This window comes from Sarcophilus harrisii, chromosome 2 (genome assembly GCF_902635505.1).
Source record: "Sarcophilus harrisii chromosome 2, mSarHar1.11, whole genome shotgun sequence".
In the NCBI taxonomy this organism is placed as follows: Eukaryota; Metazoa; Chordata; class Mammalia; order Dasyuromorphia; family Dasyuridae; genus Sarcophilus; species Sarcophilus harrisii.
In genome coordinates, this window is record NC_045427.1 from 85,562,250 (window position 1) to 85,584,173 (window position 21,924).

The 21,924-nt window shown below is 32.7% G+C and overlaps 1 protein-coding gene across 3 annotated transcripts in view; it reads right to left on the reverse strand.

Annotated features, from left to right (window-relative positions):
• The window catches only part of SRBD1 (S1 RNA binding domain 1), a 274,697-nt gene that overhangs the window by 94,742 nt on the left and 158,031 nt on the right, over positions 1–21,924 (reverse strand). For all 3 annotated transcript variants that reach the window (XM_023494981.2, XM_023494984.2, XM_023494982.2), the window contains one exon: positions 19,874–19,956. In XM_023494981.2, the coding sequence (XP_023350749.1) occupies positions 19,874–19,956 (83 nt within the window). The remainder of the gene's footprint in view (positions 1–19,873; positions 19,957–21,924) is intronic.

Below are 21,924 nucleotides of genomic sequence, written 5' to 3' on the forward strand. Positions count from 1 at the left end.
GCAGCACTTTACCAAGCCTGAGAGAAAACTATAGCAACCAGCTAGAAACAGTTCTAACCACCAAAAAGTTATTTGGGACAGACCTAGGTTAGTATCTGTTCAATTGCCAACTATAGGAGGAGACTGAGATAACTTGGGATTCAGCCCCTAAGAAAAGGGGAGTCAGAATTAGAGGATAAGAAAAAATAAAACAAAAACAAAAAGATTCCAGAAATATTCCAGGAAGAAGAAATCTCAAAGACCTTTATGGAAGTTGAGAATATAAAACCACAATAATGTTCTTTAGTGGTTTAGAAGCAAAAAGGGACTCATGAGAGGATTTACGTCCTGCATGACAAAAATAATGCAACTAGAAAAAAAAATTGAATCTGCAATGGCAAGCAGCCTTACCAAAGAAATAATAGAAATAATAGACTGGGAATGCAAACTCCCAAAAACACAGAAGTGAAAAAACCTTCTAGAAGAAAAACAAAACAAAACAAAAAAAATATGCTCACTATACAAGCAAAACATACAGATCTCAAGGACTACTGTATATCCATCCCTTTTATAAAAAAATCTAAGGATACAAATTCAAAGATTCAAAGTGGTTAAATTTAACAATTCAATTTAAAAACAAGCTTTGAGAGAAAGAGCATAGAAGTTTAGGTTGCAACCCAGGATGACCTATCCTAAACATCTGGTCTTAACAAATATGACAAAAGATGGATATTCAGTAACAAAAAAGGTAAAAGCTATTTTTAGAAAGAAAACCAGAAAGAAGATTATTTACTTCCCAAACCCTAAACAATAGAAATGCAAAACTATTAAATAAATGCATCAAGTAAAAATAACAATAAAAATAGAATGACAACAGAAAGACCAGTAAGAGATTTCTTTCTATATGTACACAGGAGGAAAGGGGGGTGGAGGAAAACTAGAAGAAACCAGTGAAGAAGTGTATGGGGGAATTATAGTTAGAACTTGGTTACATCCAGCCTACAAGTAAATACTTATTTTATGGGACTACATTAACAATATGAGAAGGTACAAGAAAGGAGTGAGGGTAGGGATTGGGAAAAGGAGCTTAGAGAAGAATGAATAATTCACTGGGGTCAAATCAAGGGCTAGGAATAAGGGAAAGGTAACTTCTTTGAATTCAGGGAAAAAAAACAAACAAAAGAAAAACCTATAGGGGAATGGGTGAGGAGGTGGAAAAGGATGAAGAAGGAGAGAGAAGGAAGGAAACTTACTTTGGAGGTGGGAGTGTTGGGATCTTACTCAAAATGATGGGGTGAATAAGACCCCAACAGGAGAGGGTTTCAATGAATGCTTTTAAGGGTGAAGTGAGATAAAGATTTTACACTGGTTGAGGTCTGTAAGTTTTGATGTCTGAAGAATCTTCTTGTCCAGTGAGGGAATTGGAACCTGTGGGAAAAAATGGGAGGGAGATTTCTAGGCAAACAGTGGAGAAGCAGAGAGGAAAAGGTCAAGAAAGGGTATAAATGGAGGGGGGAGTCCCCACAACTATGGGGCATTGTCTTCTCTGACACTTTCAATAATTGGCATCATTCTGAGAGTGAAGCACAGTAGAAAAGGGGAATCCATGGATAAGCTATATAAGTCAGTGGCAGAAACTACCAGAGGCAGGAAACTAGAGGATACCGTCAAAGCTTTGATGGCATAAATAATACTGAGAAAAATGAGAGAAAAGATGATTGTAGGGGTCATTAATCAGAGAATAAAGGTCTAGAATAAACCAAAAGAGAAGCTGTATAATGATGAGAGTGAAAAAAATTTTATTTGCAAAGAGGAATAAAAAATGAAATTTTAAAAATCTAATGAACAGTATTATAATTAAAGGAAAGGAAGGATGGTGAAATCTACTAGACTGAAAAGGAAAAGGAGACAGAAATATATAACCAGATAAAAGCAGAAGAGAGAAAATAATAAACCCTAAAGGAAGAAGAATGAATCAGAATTAGAGGAAAACAACCAAAAAGATCAAAGCAACATAATACTGAATTTACAACAGAAATGGGAGAAAGATATGCATAAAAAATTTAAAGACAGAAGAAAATAAAAATTTTACAATTTGGAATCATTCAAATAAAATGACTATATCTCTCTGGGCTTAAAAACCCAAGGAAATCACTAATAAGAATAAAATAGCCATAAACTCCAAAATATTTAAGAATTTGAAACAAAGAAGATACCCATCACTTGGGAAATAGTTAAACAAAGTCTACTACATGGTATAATAGAATACTACAGTGCTGTAAGAAATAATATGTGAATACAGAGAAGTATAGAAAGATCCATATTAACTGTTGAGAGAGTTAAATAAGAAAAGCCACCAAAAAAAAAAAAAAAAAAAAAAAAAAGAGAACAAAGACACTCCCCAAAAAATCAGAAGTAAATACAACAAAATTACAAAGATCAAATAGGATGAAAATGAAGAGACAGGAGAAGACTCTCTCATGAAGGAGCAAAGTTCACAGGTATTAAACACTATACATTTTGAGACTTTCTCAAGGTACTGATCAAATGTGCTACTTTTTTTTTCTTCTTTAAAGAAAGTAACAAAAACAAAACACCATTTTGTCATAGGATAGCTCTCAGGAAGGGATGTATAAGATATTACGGTAATGTAAGAAACAGAAAACATCAATGAAAAAAGTTACTTAAAAAAAAGCAAGGTATACATAATAGTTTAATGTTTTTTGTTTATGCAAATGTTTGTTTTCTAAGATATGCTTTGCTCAGAATGAAAAATAACATTTAAATTTTAAAAATTTTATGAAAACAAAAAGAAAACCATACCCTCTGTTTCATACTAAACTGGCAAGCCATCTCCCTTTCGTGAATATGGACCCACTGAAAGAAAATTCATTTTAATACCATAATCAAACAAAACACATTTGAGAGGGCTATAGCATCTTAACATTTGGTTTCAAATTTCACAGAAACATTTTTGTAGTGAAAAGAGAGACCTTCGGTAAGAGAATTAAGAATAGCTAAGGCAGAAGTAGTCAATAAACATTAATTAAGAGCATAATTGGACAGGCACTATGCTAAGTATAAGGGATACAAATACAAAAAAAAAAAACAAAAAAAAAAAAAGAAAGAAAGACAGTCTCAACCTTCAAAGAATTTACAATCTAATGGGGAAGACAACATAAAAAAGAAAGGTTAAAAACTAGGCAACTAAGATGGAGGGGGACAGAAAAGGAGAAAGAAAGGTGTTTATGGAGATTGCATGTTGAAGAAAACAACAAAATCCAAAATTTCATGCTAAAATATAGTTAAAATGTTCTGGAAATGAGTTTGGAATTATTTGAGAAAAAATTTTAAATTGTTTTTAATACCTCACCATAATATTTGTCAATCTTTTTCCTTTTACATTATTTTCTATCTACCTAATAAATATCTTGTGAATACTCAGTTATTTACATGTTGTTGTGTACTCATCAATAAGATGAATGATTGAGAAGAATATATATTTTTTTTAATTTTAGTTTTTTTGCAACATGGCTCATATGGAAAAATGTTTTACATGACTTCACATATATAATGGGTATCAGATTGCTTGCCTACTCCATGGGCAGGGGAGAGGCTGAAAGGAAGGAGAGAATTTGGAACTCAAAATAAAAATGAATGCTAAAAAAAGAGAGAATTTTTTTTTTCTAATTTAAAAAAAGAATGTGTGCTAAAAGCAACCTTGTCTTTCTTTGTATCTCTGGCACTTAATACAATGCCAGACATGTAAACTGACAAGGAGGTCAAAGACAAGAAGGTCCCAAAATATAAAAATATTCATAGCATAACTCTCTAACAGGAAAGGAAATGGGAAAAACACTATCAATTGAGGAATAGCTGAATAAATTATGGCATGTGAATGTAATATAATTGAACCTTAAGAAGTGAAAAAATATGTAGAATTCTGAAGGAATTCTAGACAATGTATATATGATAGGAATAGTATCTGTTTCCCCTAAATTGGTCTAGTTTCCTTTTAAAAGAGTAAAGAGACAAACCTTGAGACTCGGTTGGTCTGGGGACTAAAGACCTGGACAAGGCTTCCTAATTGTCAGAAGAATAAAAAAGCCTATTCTAAGAGGAATAAATATTTCTGAGGTTTGGCTGAATTTCTATTGCCCAGTGAGAGTAGCATTCACTTGAGTCACTGATGGCAAACTTTTAAAGCTTTTTATTATTAAAGAAATCAAAGAGGAAAAAGACCCATAAATACAAACATTTATAGCAGCTCTTTTTGTAGTGGCAAAAAAAATTAAGTGTTTGTCCATTTACTAGGAAAAGGCTGCAGAGTATGGCATATAAATGTGCATATAAAGAATGCTTTGGTTGTTGTTTTAAGTCAAGTCCAATCTTGTTGACCCCATTTGGGGTTTTCTTGGCAAAGATCCTGGAGTACCTTGTCATTTCCTTTTCCAGTAGATTAAGGCAAACAAAGGTTAAACTACTTGCAGGTCGCACAGCTAGTGAATTGAGGTCTTTCGGACTCTAGGCCTATGCTCAATCCACAGTGCCACCTCACTGCCTTAATAACTACTGTGTTGTAAGAAATAGTTTCAGAGAAACAAGTAAAGTAAAAGTAAAAGTAAAGTAAAGTAAAGTAAAGTAAAGTAAAGTAAAGTAAAGTAAAGTAAAGTAAAGTAAAGTAAAGTAAAGTAAAAAGTAAAGTAAAAATAAAGTGTAAAGTAAAAAGCAAAGCAAAGCAAAGCAAAGCAAAGCAAAGCAAAGCAAAGCAAAGCAAAGCAAAGCAAAGCAAAGCAAAGCAAAGCAAAGCAAAGCAAAGCAAAGCAAAGCAAAGCAAAGCAAAAGTAAAGTGAGCAAAATCAGGAAGAAAATTATAAAGACAAAATTTGTACATATTGAAATCTTTGGTCAAGGCAGTGAGTTATTACAGAATCAGAAAAACTCTAAGACAAAGTAGTGGCTGATAAGAGTGGTAGAAAGATGGGAATGAGGTTTTTAATGTGTATATTCTAAAACACAAGCAAAACCAGTCAGCCAAAAGAACAAAGATGACTTGGCACAGCCAAAAGACAAAAACAAATGAATATTTTAAGGATCAATAATCTGTTAATATGAAGGATTGTCATATTTGCATGCATGGGCATTTAAAATAACACCAATTTAACCAAAGTATGTGTTGATTGATATAGCTCACAATGCTGTACTTGCTCATTTTTCTATCTCTCCCTTAATTTAATGTGATCATTGATGATCTTTTCCTACTTCGTTCCCCAAAATTCCTCTTCTGGATTTTAGGTTTGCTATGCCTTACAGGAATCTTCATTGTTTTCCCTCAAGAAGTCATATGCTGGCGCCAGACCCAGTTTTCTATATGAACTGAAAACAGGACTCACTAGCTTATCAAGAAATCCAATTCTCAAATGAAGAATAAACTCTGTCTCTTTTAAGTAGCACACAGGACTCATCATGCCAAATTGTCTATTTGGGTCAGTCATTATTAACTATTCATTCATCTCCTAGAATTGCTTTCATGCTTGATTTCTCCAAGAGAATCAGGAATTTCTGATTTTTTTTTTCCCGTTTCAAAACTTTCAGGTTCTCCTTCTTTTCCTACACATCTCTCTTGAGTTCTGAACTTTTGTGTAAACTTTCTTAATTCACTGGAAGAATCGAGATGATAGAAATGACATCATTTAATGAAGATACAACCTTTTATGCTCTGGCTGTTAGATCTAATTTTTTCCTGAGATGTCTCTGTCTCTGGTTTGCTAAAGACTTTAGATATACTACCTCATTTGAGCCTTAGTACAACCCTATGAGGTAAGTATGTTTAACAATAAGTATAATTAAGGAAACTAGCACTGGCAGAAGTAACACTTCTTCATGGTTATATAACTAAGTAAGCATCAGAGGTGGAGTATGAATCCGGGTTTTCCTGAATCTAAGTCCCACCATGCAGTGCTATTCTTCCCTTACTTAAAATAAGGGAAAAGAGTCTTCTAAATATTTGGTCATCACTTGAAGTTCATAATGTTTAAGAACAACCTTAAGATATGTGGTGGGAGATGGGAGGGCTCAGCTAATTATTTGTAGCTCTAGTTCAATCCCCATAAAAGTTCAACTACCTCGAAATTGCACAGTCTCTGTGAATGGAATATGAGAGAATTTTGACTCTTGGTGCTCTCTCTTTATTCCTAATTATCTTTATTTACTTTGTGTATACTTGTATCTGTACATGTTATCTCCTTGACAGAATGTGAGTAAGGGAATAGGAATTGTTTTCATTATAAAAATCTTTATTCTTAGCATCTAACACAGTTACTAGCATCAACATGTCTGTTGCTTAGTTAGTTATTTGACTGAAATAAAATATTACCTCAAAAGAGAAGAAGTTAAATTCCAGAACCTACCAAAACCTAAATGTTACCAAGACCTAAGCGTGCAGCAGGTACTGGGACCATGGAATTTGAATTAACTATCTTAGTAATCTCCTGGTTATTTTATGGTAAATGACTGGTATTAGTGCCTGGAGAATGCAGAGACTTTAAAATATCCTATTGGACTGAATCCCTATTTTTCATTCCTCCTTCTCTAAGCAGGTTCACATCACCAAAGATGATGCTGGATATGGCACAACTCCAGAACAAACAATCTCTTCTTGGCCTTTCAATTGATGTTTGCAAGTATACAACAAGTGCTTTGTACTCTATAAGCTTGGCCAGATGGACCATTTCTAAATTTTCCTCATATATTATACTTAATTTTATAGTATCACATGATTCTGGCATCCCATCTCCACTCTAGTAATATATTTTTCAGAAACTCATATGTATAGGATTTCATTTCCGCCATACTGATATGCTCTACTTTTAAATGTAACCTGACAAAGAAGAAAGTATTGAAATATATGAAATCCCTTTAATTTTTCTGACATTTCAGAAGCTATGCAGCAAGCATAGAGGGCATCAATATAAACAAACTTTATACTTCCTCTGATAACCCTTAATTTTTAAAGTCATTTTTTTCAGCTAGTATAAAGACTAGATAGAAAAATTACAAATATTTTCTTTTCCCCCTAAAATATGTATCTTTTTCTTTTTTTCATTAATAATTTGGTATAGATTGATTGCTGTAATTTAACATTTATTGATTGGTCATGATGAAGTAAAGAAATGCTATGAAAAAAGTTATAAAGATCATTCACTTTTAAAAAGCATCAACCATTCTGTAGACAAACTGAATGCTCTGGTGTTGAAATCTGAGGTCCACAAATAAGAAACCAGTCATTTTCTTAGAACCATGGGGTCCCACTGGGTCTCAGTGAATCAAGCTGTGGTTACTTGAAAGTGCTGTTCACATAATAAATTAAGCACCTCATTTCCTTCATCGAGAAAATCTACATACCACCACTATACAGATTTGTTTTAATAAAAGCAATAAAGCAAGCCCAAAGGTTATAGCTGTTATGACATAATCACACCTCTGAGATTTAGCAACACTCAGTTGAACATCATGTCTTAAAAAGTTTTTGCAAGTTGCCTTCCAAAAAAGCTAACTCTACTCATACCCTCTGGCCCAATTAATGCCAAATAAATAACGAAATGAAAGTCTAATATATAAGTTAAAGAAATATCCCACTTAAAGCAAAATATAACCTTTTATTAATTCCAGTATGAAAAAAAAAAGTGTGGTTGCCTTGATCTAGATTATTTAAAAAAAAAAAACCACCCAAGTTTACAGTACAATGAATAATAAGACAATCTCATATGAAAATTGAAGATGGGGTTTGAGCAGGAGTTCTTATTCTTTTTTTATATCATGAACCTTTTGGCAGGCTGCTGAAGCCTATGGACTCCTTTTTCAGAATAATGTTTTTAAATGCATAAAAAACATGATTAAAAAAGAAAAAAAATTATTGACATCATTTTTAAAAGATTTTTCTTTTAAATTCTCACATCACAGGGAAAGAACCTCTAGATCAGAAAAACCTAAAATTCACACAGACAAAATGTTTCTGAATGGAGTGACAAATTAAATCTTATGGATAGTAAGTAATCAAACAGAGAATGAGATAGAAAAATACCTTTCCTATAAGGAATTCCTTCTTGAAATCTCCAGGAATACAAACATATATCTATATCTATATTTATATATATACACCTACCTACCTATCTATCTATCATCCATGGTTAATCATATGGAATAAAGAATACTATGTACTACAGAGGAGAAAAAGGAGCTGCTCTCACACTCATCCAAACTGGAAAACAAGGTCTCATTTTTATGTCCAGGGAGAAGTTCCTAAAGACACCTGAAGAAATTTTTACATGGAAAGTAAGACCTGAAAAAGTGGGCTTTTAAAAACAAATTTCAAAAAGTTGTGAAAAATATGAATTGGAAGAATGAATGAGTCAAAAAATTGTGACCCTCTCTCTGTGACAATTGGTATGTTCTCAAAACTTTGTATATTCTTATGAGTAAAAATTTTTTGAGCACGCAACCTTAATGTATGTACACACCTGTTTATAAATTATGTACATTTACTTCTATGTTAATAATTATGAACATTATAAAACTTACAAAGAAATAAAACATTTTAAAAGGATGAAATAAAGGTAAAATAATATTTGAGCCAAGAATGACTTGGAAAGCACTGGAATTTACTGAATAGGGAAGTGAGCTGGCCAGATGTGTACTTTAGGAAAATCACTTTGGCAACTGGGTAAAGATAAAGATATCTGAGGCAGGAAGATCAACTATTATTACCCCAACATAGATGATGAATATCTGAACTAATTAGAGAAAAGGGAACATTTCAGGGAGATATGGAAGTAGAAATAATAAGATTTGGCAACTGATTCATATGTAGGTATGGACTGAGGGAATATGAAGAATAGAGATTATATAAAGTTTGTGAAAATCCAAGTCAATTGGAGGATGGTGTTCCTGCTAGGAATAAAGAATCTTGGAAGATGTGTAGGTTTGTTGAGAAATACAACGTAATAGACAACTAATATAAAACTCACTCATATCTGCTTACCCTATTTAACTCACCAAATGAAAATGAGAGAGCCAGGACTCTCACTCACTCATTACTCTGCTCAAGCAGAAAGCTTGACCTTAAAAGAAAACTTGCTTTGGTCATGAGGTGATCTAAGAGGGGGAGAGAGTGGAGAGAGAATTTCCCCCCAGCTGTTATGAGTAGAGGTTCATTTAGACTATAAGTAATTTGAGAGGCTAACACCCAGCTCTTAAGAAGGAAGAGCTGGTAGCTTATACAGCAAAAGAAGAAGCTTTTACTGTGTTGGGGTTTAGGGGATGTGTGGTTGTGCAGGAGACAAAACCTAGGATCAACCATCAAGGCAACACTGTTGCCTTAGAAAGAAAAATAACAAGTACCAACCAATGAAGGAAGGTTAAAATGCAAAAAGGTCCATAGCTGAGAAAGATTAGCAACAAACATCAGATCTATAACAACAGATTGGAGGAGAGAACAGTAATAACACAAAGAGGATCCAAGGGACACAGTTATGGTGCAGCAAATAGAGAATTGCCAACAAAAGAGCCATGCACAAGTAGTCTTCCACAGAGCATATTGTCAGAAAAGAACTCATCCCAGCTATGGTTTTGGGTGGGAGTCCAACCTAAAGCATTAAGTACTCTAAGTCATGAAAACTACCTAGGACTAGGAAATATGGCTCGTTGAAAAGTGTCTCTTGGTTTTCATTGGGTGGAGATATGAAAACCTCTGTGTTCTTTACTGTGTTAAAAAAAATATATATATTTTATGAGGCAGTGAGATGATACAACAAGAATAGATGTGTAGGTCTAGAATCAGGAGATGTGAATTTCAATCTGACTTCAGACATATACTAGCTATGTGATCCTTAAGTCATTTAACCTCTGTTTGCATCAGTTTCCCCAACTAAAAATGAGCATCTATCTCCTAGTGCTATTGTGAGGATCAAATGAAATGTTATGTGTAAAATGTCTAACACAGTGGCTAGCCTATAGAAAAGATTAAATAAGTACCTGTTCCTTTCCCCCTTTATTTTGTTTGTGAACCTGAGGAAATTTAAGGAAAAATGATGGCTCACCTTCAAATGACAATTCCCAGGAATTGAAAAGAGGGAAAAATATCATTATATATGCGACTTCATGTCAAAAGAGAGTCTCTGACATAACGATCATGTTTATCTCTCAATAGTTTTTGTATCACTGCTCTTTCTTGGTTCTTTTCTTACATGTCTGACAAATCTTCTGTCTCCATCTTCTATACTATCTCAGCTGGTCAGGACGTATGGGTCCAAACTATCATCTCTGAGACTATATATCCAATTTCCCCCCTAAGTTCCAGTACCAAATCGTCAATATTCTATTAGAAATAACAAACTATATATCCTAGAAGATCTTAAACTTAAACATGTCTCAAACCAAACTGCCCTTAAGCTTCTCAACATGCAGTTGAGGGCCAGATACAGACTACAATACTCATAAAAGCAGCCTGAATTGGAGTAAAAAAAATGTGAAAAAATGTGGTTCTTATCTGATTTTTACATGTTGATGTAATAATAACGATAACACACACACACAGAGGTCTAGTTTTCTAACAAGCTTATAGCGAACCTCATGTGTGGTTTAGGGACTCCCATTTCTGTTTCAGTTTAGCATCACTATCTGGACCAACACACCCATTAGATGAAGAAATAAATGAGAAACTTTCACACATCGGGTCTTGCCACCAGCAGAGCTGGGATTTCAAATAGATTTTCAGTAGGGAACAGACAAGATTAGCAAGTTACTTCTGAACATGTTTGGTCTGTCTTTGCCATTTCTCTCTACTCCAATTTTTTATTTCAAACATTCCAACCAACTAAATAGAACCTAACAAAATTCAAATTACTATGCAAAAGATCTAAGAATATTGAGATGACCATAATGGTCAGCAAATGACTTCTCCTTCCACAGTCTGTTTCAAACCATTCTTTCTACTTGTTCATTCATAAGGAAGAGATTGTCCTAAGATATAATTTTAATAAACTCAACATTTATCAAGTATAAAGTTCAGAGCAAGTGATACAAAGGTAGCAAAAACACTGGATCTCAAGAACCATAAAATTCAGTAAAAACAAGGAAATAAAATACATGTAAAATCAATTATAATAATAAGAAAAGAATTCTCTGTATAGTAATAATTGAATAAGGTGGGATGAGGACTATAAAGAATCAAATATCATTTTTAGTTCTGATTTATATAAAGGGTCTCTCTGGAGAACTTCCATGTTCTCACAATGTTTAAGGCTCAGAAAGCCTTTAGCCTTCACAGATCAGACATTTCTGCACTATCTATTCTAAAATCATGTAAGAGACTTGTCAACATAAAAAGTATGAAAAGGGAAAGCTTTATAAAGATACATGAATGAGAACTGACAAGTTACAGTCTAACCCCAATAAACACCTTTTCCAAACCCCCTGCTTTGGATAGAGGGGACAAGAGAGATACCAGAAGACATAGAAACAGAAATCTGGCTTATTCATCCAGGTGCTATAACAAAATTCCAGTGCAATTTCAATATTTGCCTGCCTTCTTACATGAAGAACAGTAATCTTAGAAAAGCCACAGCTTGAATGTTTATCTGGTTGCAATTCCAAGGGTAAACAACAATATACTCTATAATACTCCCTGATTCCCATGTCCTTTCAGTGCCATCCTGATCAATAGAGTACCCAATTAAGCTACTGAAAACACTATTCTAAAAATGTATTGTAACCAACTTGATACATTCTGTTCTTACTGTGTTATGAGAGCAATAAGACAAATCTGATGTGGCTAAATAATATCCAAGCCTAGTGCTAACCAAGATTTTAAGAAGGAAGTATCAGTTTTTAGAAGAAAATGGTGATTACTGCTTGATTTACTTCACATCTTACATTACAAAAATGTAATCTACTATCATGTCATTTTAGCTCAACATAAGAAGTAATGTTTATTTATTTTACTATAACTTTTTATTTACAAGATATATGCATGGGTAATTTTTCAGCATTGACAATTGCAAAACCTTTTGTTCCAACTTTTCCCCTCCTTCCCCCCACCCCTTCCCCCAGATGGCAGGTTGACCAATACATGTTAAAAATGTTAAAGTATAAATTAAATACTATATATATATCATGTCATTTTTTTTTTATTCTTTATTCACAAAAGATTGTGATTATGTGTGAAGTCCGGGTTAGCTCCCTGTTGACCTCAGGATCAGCCAGAGTCAGGATCAGCAAGAGTCCTTGGTCTTTAGGGGGAGAAGTAAAGGAGATGGATGAAACTGCCACAAGTTCTCCATCTACCGACCTCCCTTCTCTTCATTCTCCTCCAAAGTGACTCTGGCTTGTCTTACTCCACCCCCTAATCCCTCCTAAGATTATCTGTATACACCAAAAGATTGAGCCAGCACAGAATAGTGAGAAGGGCCATTTTATCAAGCATATGTAATAGAGTATTGTCCAATAGATAATTAGCCTTAAGTGCTCAGTTGTCTGATTCCAGTGCACCTACCCAGGCCCTTTACAATTATGAATATTTTTGAGTTATGGCTTAAAATGATTAACCCTTAAATAATATAGACATGAGAGTAGACAATAGGGATCTAAGAGAAAAAGGGAAAAAAGCATATTCAAATTTAGGAATATATAAGGATCAAGTGGTTAGAAGTAGATTAAAAAAAAATTTTTTTTACCCAATCTGAGGTTGGATAACACATTACTCTTTCTACCCTAAATTTTACCTAAAGTTCCCTAGGTTTAGTTTGACTGATGATCCTTTTCAGATCAGATCACCCACACAGTACTTTAACTAGTTCCCTCATGGTGACACTATTTATTGACCACCTTTCAAAATCATTTGGGATCTTCCTACTTGGGCATAGTGGACATAGCTTTTTTACTCATTCTACAATTCTAAACTTATTCTGAATCAATTCATTCTATAATTGCATGATAAAATTTTGTTAGCCCATTCCAAGCATATTTCAGTATTTTAAAGCATCATGACTATGTTGCTGGGAGTAATCTCTTTGAAGGCATAAAGCACAAGACTTCTATACCTTAGTTGTCTTTATGAGTTCCCACGAAAGGAAAATTCATCACTCTGTGGTCAGTGAGGTGATGGATTTTTATGAACTCTCTTAGTAAAGAGTATTCCTAGAACACTGATTAATACATTCAATATAAATGACTAATATGTATCAGTTCATTTATCTTGGGACATACTTTCATATTTTTAATGATTTTATTTTGATGAAGTGAGTCCATAAGTATTCTGGGTAAATGCTTGGAGAATGACCTTCATATTGAGATATAATATTCTTTTGCTTAAAATGTATAATGATAAATCCAGGGAAATGTCCCTTTTTAAAAAAAACTGATTATTTTCTATTGTAAGTATTTGTAATAATGGAAAAGTGAGTCTTACAAATTTTCAATAGAAAAAATGTCTTTAAATTGAAAATTTGTAAGAATTACTTTTACATTTTTACAAATACAATAAAAATGTCTTTAAAAAAGGATGCTAAGATAATTGTATAAATATATATGCCTATATTGGATTGAACACATATTTTTACCACGTTTAACATATATTGGATTACAAAATTGGAACAAAAGGTTTTTCAAGGGTCAATGTTGAAAAATTATCCTTGCATATGTTTTGAAAACAAAACACTTTTTAAAAAAAATGATGCTAAAAAACTTCTTGTGGTATAAAAGAATTGAAAATAAAGTAAATACCCATGGATTGGGGATTAGATATAGAAGAGTAATGGATTAACATACTAGAGGAAAAAATTAATATGAATGTAGAAAAGAATGGGAAGAATCATATGAACTGATGTAAAATGAAATAAGCAGAGCCAAGAAAACAATAAACACATTGACTACAATAATGTTAAACTCTGTCCTTTCTAATACATCCTGACACATCTGCTAAAATTATTTTTCCTTAAGCTCATGACAATGTCTATATCACTTCCTTATGTAATAAACTCTATTAACTACCTAGGAAAAAATACATAAACTCCTCTGCTTCAAGCCTTTTACATGCTATCTCCCAGATTGCCCTTTTACTCTTGTTATACTGTATTTTCCTCAGTCTAGGCAAACTTGTTGTACTGTTTCTCACACATCACTTCCATCTTTTATTCCTGTGCCTTTGCAATATCTTTCCCCACTTCCTGTAATGTATACCCTACTTATCTCTGAGTCTGAAAGAATTCATAGTATCCTTCATCACTGAACTCAAATTTAATTTTCTACATGATACCTATCCTGTTTCTTCCAGAATTTATCCTCCCCCCCCAAATTTATATATTCCTATTTATGTTGTGTATACCTTGTGAATACAAGTTAATTGATAAGCTCCTCAAGGAGAGGTACCATTTTACATCTGATTTTGTAAATGATAAACCATTATTACTATTCTCTATATAATAATTTAAGATTTTAAAAGTACTTTATATGAGTTGTCTAATTTTAATTTGCAGTATCCTTGTGAAGCAGTTTCTATTACTCTCCTTTTATTTGGATAAAGAAAAGAAAATTCAAAGTTTAGTCACTTGACCTAGAGATCAGCTACTAAATAAAAGTTAAAGTTAAATCATCAGATTGTAAAACAAAGTCTGCTCATTAAACTATTTTAACAAATAATAACTAGGCAAAAAGGTTCATATTCTAACAACTTTACTGGTACATATTGACTGGTACATACCAACAACTGGTACTGGTACACTTAGAAATTATTAGAAATATTTCAGAACTTTTGTAGGAATAAAGTTCTTTCAATGACTCATGAAGCTGTGAAACTGTGCCTAACAACAACAATGGGCATTTAAGTAGTGCTTTAAGATGTGTAAAGCACTTAAGAAATCATTTCATTTGATTCTCCCAACAATCCTTGAAAGTTAGTGCCATTTAATCTTCATTTTACAAATAGGAAATTGAGGTGACAGAAGTTGGTGACTAGATGCTACAATAGATATAGTATTAGGCAGACTTGAATTCAAATCTAGCCTCAGATATTTACTAGTTGTGTGACTCTGGGCAGGTTACAACCCATTCTGCCTCAGTTTCCTCATCTATAAAATGACCTGGAGATAGAAATAAAATTACTCCAGTATCTTTGAGAAAAAAATTCCAAATGGGATCACAAAGAGTTGAGCATGACTAAAATGGATGAACAAACAACTTCTTGACCAACCCCCACCTTGATGCCAAATTCAGGACAGGCATGTGACATTGGTAAGGGCTTCTAGATGCTCAAATCCTTCCTTTATTTCATATTCTCTTCAATGTTGGATTATTTTTCCCCTTCTTCAACTCTAACTTTGAAGATGTTTACCAGCACTAGATTATAAGTTATACCCGTACTTTATTGACTATATATAAAAGCAAGGGAAACTCCACAGAAGAAAAACAATCACTCACAAGATTTGGGATTTATTTCATGTTAGGATATGGCAACTTTTATATAAGAAAAACTAGGCTTCAGAGATTTCAAATACAAACATGTTAATTACAATTTTAAAAATTGAATGGAAGGAACAAAAAAAGTATTTTGCAAGAATGGTTGAGAGATAATACCACTGTCATTTTTGTTATTTTTGAGAGATTATATTGAACTAAGTTATTCACTATTCATAACAGAGCTATAATACCACATTGATGCTACTCCTTTTTTCAAAAGTCAACTTTCAAAGCTTAAAAAAAACCAAGTCCCATCAGAGGCCCCAAAGCCAGCCAGAAAAGAACCTAACAAAAAGATGTTCACTGATTAGTGATAGAGGTGGTTGTATAAATGGGACTCAAGGTTAGGAGAAATGGAAGAAGAAACAAAAATTCTATTACAAGTAGAAATAACATTTTAAAAGATACAGAGAAAAAGAATGACCAGATTTGATTTTTTAAAAAACTGCCTCCAAACTCTAACACTAATTATACCATAAAAGTTCCCTAATTTTATATCAGGTATTTACCAAAGGAAGGTATGAATTACTGATTTGTAGAAAGTTTAAAAGAGACAATAAATGATCAGTTGTAATAATAATTTAAAATGGCTCATTAATATGTCATTGAATGACTTACAAAGTGCTTTTAAGCATAACTATCCTGTGAAAAAGGCAATGCATTCCACACTAGAAGAAAACTAAAATTCAGATTTTAATTGACGTGTTCAGAGCCAACAAGTAATAATTGTGAGCCTTCACAACTATGCCATAACTATATCAACATTATTACCAATCATATGTACCTCAAAATCAAACATGTCACTACAGTGCCAGAATTCAGTCAAAAAACAATCTACAAAAGACAGGTTTATTTTAAATGTTAAAGAAACCAACCAGATGCCAAACACACTGTATGACCACTTAGTTCTCCTAGAAATGAATATAATATCTGCATTGTATTCTTTTTATTTTGATTGTTGCATTTTGCCTTAAAAGAAACTTCTTAACATTCAAGTAAACTTACCAACAAAGTGCATTATTCAAAAAGGGTTCAGAAGAACCACCTAATAGAATGATTAGGATTGATGGCACAATCAGTATTCTTTTAAGAGACTGACCTACTGGACTACATTGTAAAATATACATAATTTCTATGAAAATAAACTTCTGCAGAAAATGGTAATTCCAAAACAAAAAGTATTAAAACTGCTTTAAAGGACAAATTTAGCTTGGAATAAAACTCATGGTTCTGAAAATGAGATTTTGAAAACACATTATGCAGTTATGTAATTCATGAAATCATTAAAATTGATTTTAAAGAACCATCATACTCATCTTAAATAGCATTACCAAAAGATTCCTTAAACTTTTGTTAATCTAAATACCATGACTTTGTGCAGATGCAACAAAAATGGAAAGTAAACTTAAATAGGAACAAAAAGTGATCATCTAGTTTCATTATCCAAGGTCAACAATGTGTGCAACATTAACAGCAAAGACAAAATGGAAATTAGATCTTTTAGTGTTAATAATTCAGTATTACTGGTAAGGAATTGAAAAGTAAAAATTTTCAAGTCATGACTACTTTATAGCAGCTTTATCACAGAGTAAAATTATAATGCAACAGCATTTTCAACAACAAGAAAATAACAATTATCTAAATGAATAAAAGATCCTAATTTTTAAAAAGGAAAAATTAAAACTTCAGTTTATGTTGTAGTCATCAAAGTTATAGGCTTTCACTTTCATAAATAAAAGAAAATATTTTTGAATTTATAGAGTTTGGACTTTTACACATATATTTCATAGTAGCAAATAAGAATATGCTAATAATTCTATGTGTATTAACTTAGAAAAAAATCAAAAGACAGACAAGGTCTCAAATATTTTGGCCTATTCATTTTATGAAAAGTAATGCAAGACAGTATTTGGCGTAAAAATACCATAAAAAATTTGGTATACCTGTAAGATTCAGGGGAAGAATACTGATTCTGCAGTCAAAGATCCTGGTTTTAAACATGTTACTGTCCCTTACTATTTAGGGACCTAGGGAAAAAATCACTTCAACTTCTTTTTCTGAGTCTCACTTTAATGATCTATAAAATAACAAAGTTGGACTAGATAGTCTCTAGTTTCTTAAAAATTCTAATTATTTGTCCCGTTTTACTTTTTAAAATTCAAAAAGTAAAATGGGACAAATAATTAGGATTTTTAAAATTCAAAAATAATTGCTTCACGATGAAACATGGGGTTTCCAAATAAGGTCTTTAAATGACCATCAATAGGACAGTATCATCCTGTACCAGTAATGATAAATAATGCAGAAAAAGAAGAAAGAAGAGTTTGAGTTCAATCAGCAAGCAACCATTTAGAAGTAATTTTTCTTTACTATCAAACACAAAATACATGTAGTAACTCACACATATGATACATGAAACAGGTTAATGGATTATTGTCTTTACATGATTAAAAACTTTTTTTTTCTTTTCAAAGTACTGTTTCTATAGGAAAATAAACCTGCACATTTCAAATTCCACTAACGAGTTCATCAGAGAAAATAACTTCATTCTAAGAAACAATTCAATAATTTATTTTAAAAAAACTTAGGGGAAAAAGGTGTAGTTATAGCAAAGTCATTATGAATCCCCAGAAGGAATACTCAAAAATTCATTTTAATAAAATTTATTCCCCACTTCTATTATTACTAAAGGTATAAGAGGCTAGAATAAAGAACTGAACCAAAGCTTTTCTCTTTGTCTTATCCTGCTCACCCTCAACACACAAAGTTAGCGAATGGAGAATAGGAAGAAATATCAAATTAACCTAACTCACCTATGGAATACTAATAACTCAAGAACAAGATTGGAGTACTCATCTTATTCTTATCTCAAAGTGTTTTTGGGAAGTCTCATCAAACCATGGTCTAGTAAAGAAGCCCTTTTAGGTCACCTGGGGATATAATGTCTGATGATCTCTACCACCTCTCTCTCCATAAATACTGAGAACCATGTGTTTTAAAAATCAACACCTGCAATTTTATAGGACAAGAGTTGGAGCATAAAATTTTGAATTTTATGCCTTTTGAATTTTAGCTATTGTTAAACCAAAAATTATTTCATATGGTACTGAAAGTAATTTTATGGTCTCTACTATTTCCTAAGTATTTAATATCCTTCATATCCTTTCTTTGAAAGATTTCATCTCTTTTTTCAGCACTGTTTGTCCACAATTACTCATCTCTATAACAATTATTACTACATATGCCTAATTTGTGCTCAAAGAAATTACAGGCCAAGACTCATTATAATAAATTCTAGCTAAATCTTCTGATTATCCTAGAAATTCATCATGTCGAATGTAAGTAAAAAGTCTCTTAGCTGAGACTTTGGATATGTTTTAGTAATAGACTTTTGTTGTAATGTTATTCACTGTCATGGGATTTTATCTTCTTATGGTAGAAAACCAAACCAGAAGGCAGGAAATCTGGGTTTTAATTTTTGGCTCTGCCACTGTTAGCCAAGCTTCAGTATTCTCATATGTGAAACAAGGGGGTGGGGAAGAGAGTTACTAAATGATAGCTAAAGCAACTTTTAGATCTAAAATCCCAATTATATGACATATCATATGCTTAAAATGAAATTCATAACAACTACAAATCCCCCATGAATTAGGTGGTAAGCATCATTTCAGTCTACATCTAAAGATGCCTTAAGTTCACTTCAAAGAGAAGAAAGATGTGAATGCAGGAGACAAGTTAAAGCTTATGATGGACTTGTCTGTCCATTAGGGTAAATTCATTTTATAAATATAACAACAACAAAAACTATTTATACAGAACCTATTATGTGCTAAGCACCATGCTAAGTAGTTTAGCTCATTTGTACTAACTTGTGAATGTAACTACAAAACTGGAAAAAAAAATCAATATTCTTCTACCACAAAGCTTAGTGACAAAACAAATAACTATATCAATACTATTTATGTAAATCATTGAAACACAAGAAAAAGAGTCTAGTGTGTTATGTTAACAATCTCTTCCCAGAAGATCAATAATTCATGCTCATTTACACAAGAGCTAACTTTCTCCTTTTCTCCGCAACCACTATAATGATGTGAAAAGAAGGGTCTGCATATCAAGTTACTAGTCTGATCTAATGTTTTTAATAGACTATAAATCTCACTGCAGTCAATTCTGTTTCAATCATAACCCTTGTAAAACAAAGAATAAAGGAGAGAAATCTTCCTATGACAACTTATAAATATTAACTACTAATTCCATACCAATCTTTGAAAATAGGAATCAACTTTGTGACCCTTAATTTGCATATTTTCAGTTTGGTGTAATTTGAAAGACTGATAGATTTCCTAAATTTCTCTTAAATTAAAAGCTCATATTGCTTTACCTGATACATTCCAACTCCAATGTGCTTCGGCTCAATTTTCACTAGCTCAGCTAACGGATCTTGTACACGTCTTGCTATGGAAACTGAAAAAACAGAATTAGAAAACAAGTATGGTTTAATGTGAAAAGCAGTACCAGATAATTACTTACTAGTATTTAAAAATGATGTAAGTATTTAATCGTTTCCTCTCATTCTCCCAAAAAGAATTCAATAATTTAGTTGGAGAATTCTAGATAAAATCTTTTCTTTTTATCACACAAAGAGAAAATATTAGACTTTAATGAAGATACAATTTAAAAATTAATTCTCAGCATAGCTAACTCAGGCATTGACTAATGTAGCTAAATAAGATTTTTGATTAAAATAGTAAGAAAAAGTCTATAATGTATTCTTTTTCATCCTAAATGCACAAAACACATGCTTACATTAAAGAATAATAACACAAATTTATACAATGCTTTGTGCACCACAATCCTGTGAGGGAGGAAAATGGTAATGATATCATTATTTTCATTTACCGGCTGGGGATAGGGACTGTACCTGTGATTTCATTGGTATAGACAAATCAGAAGAGGACATTCTGTCTACTAATGCAGGTTGGTAGATTTTCTTTAACTTAGAGGCTGTGGAAATGGCCTAGAGCAAAGAGAAATGAAGTAACTTGCCTGGGGTCAAATAGCCAGTAGGTATCAGAAGTGGGACTTGAGACCAGCTTTCTGGCTATCATATCATGTTGTTTCTCCCTCATTTTGTAATAATTATCTGAGGCCCAAAGAGCTGGAATGACATACCCAGGATCAGACAGTCAAAAACAGTGGAGCAAAAACTTAAACATTGATACTTTATGCTCCAAGTGCAGTGTTTTTTCCACTACACTATGCTTCTCACTCCAACACAGATGTAAGTGAAGAAATAGCAGAAACACAGTCAATAGTTTCTAAGAAGAAATATAAAATAAACTTAACTCATACAAGAAGTACTGACAACTTAGGAATAAAATTACTTATTAAATGATTACTATATGTCAGGTACTTTTTTCAAATGCAGAGGATACAAATAAAGGCAAAAAGATGATCTCAGCTCTCAAAGGACTCACATTTTAATAAATATACAATAGTTAAAAACGAAGTATATGAATAATTAAGTATATAATACACACACACACACACACACACACATACACACAACTCACAGGGAAGGCTGAAGCATAGGGACAAGGAGAATCTAGTAAAGACATACAGAATGTGGAATTTGAGGAATTCAGCCAACATTTAGATCACTGTTTTCTTCTCTTACCATACCCAGATCATTTAAATGGGGGGGCATTCATGTCGATGCTCTACTAAAACTTCCTAATCTCCCAATTCTTCCATCTTTTCCAATCAGGATATTCATAACCAGGATCTTATCATTAACTACAAGCATTCCCTACCTGAGTTCATAATTCTTGATATTGCTCTATTTGATCTATAATCATCTATCGCTCCCTTTCTTGCTATGCACTGCTTTTAATCTTCAAGTATCCTTTAGCACTTTCTCAGATCATTTCCCTATCTCTTGACTACAATTTTCTCCCTTCCCAAAATGAACTTCACAGTTAGCCAATTCAAGACCATGCTGTCCTCTTCTCTAGAATATCTTGAAAACATGTCTTTTTGGTACTTATCATTTACCAACCTTAGCTCTGGCATATTTTTGCTATCCACCTCCTTTACTCCTCACATGTGGCTGAACATAAGTAGAGGAAGTTAAGATGTTAATGAATACACGACAAATTCATGTTATCTAATTTCAACTGGGTCTTCCCTGTAGCAAGGTAATCCTTTTATTCTTCCCTAATAGATCCTTATCTCACTGGGCAAAGAAGTTATTTTATTTTTTCTTTCCTCATACCTCCTATAATTCCCCTACTCACAAATCTATGAGAGAACCTTTCTGGATGGCTACAATTACTAATCCCCACTCTCTCAACCCCAACACTACCTGTATTAAACTAACACACTAGCTGTCTAATCTTGGGCAGGTAACAACCACACTCAGCTTCATTTTCC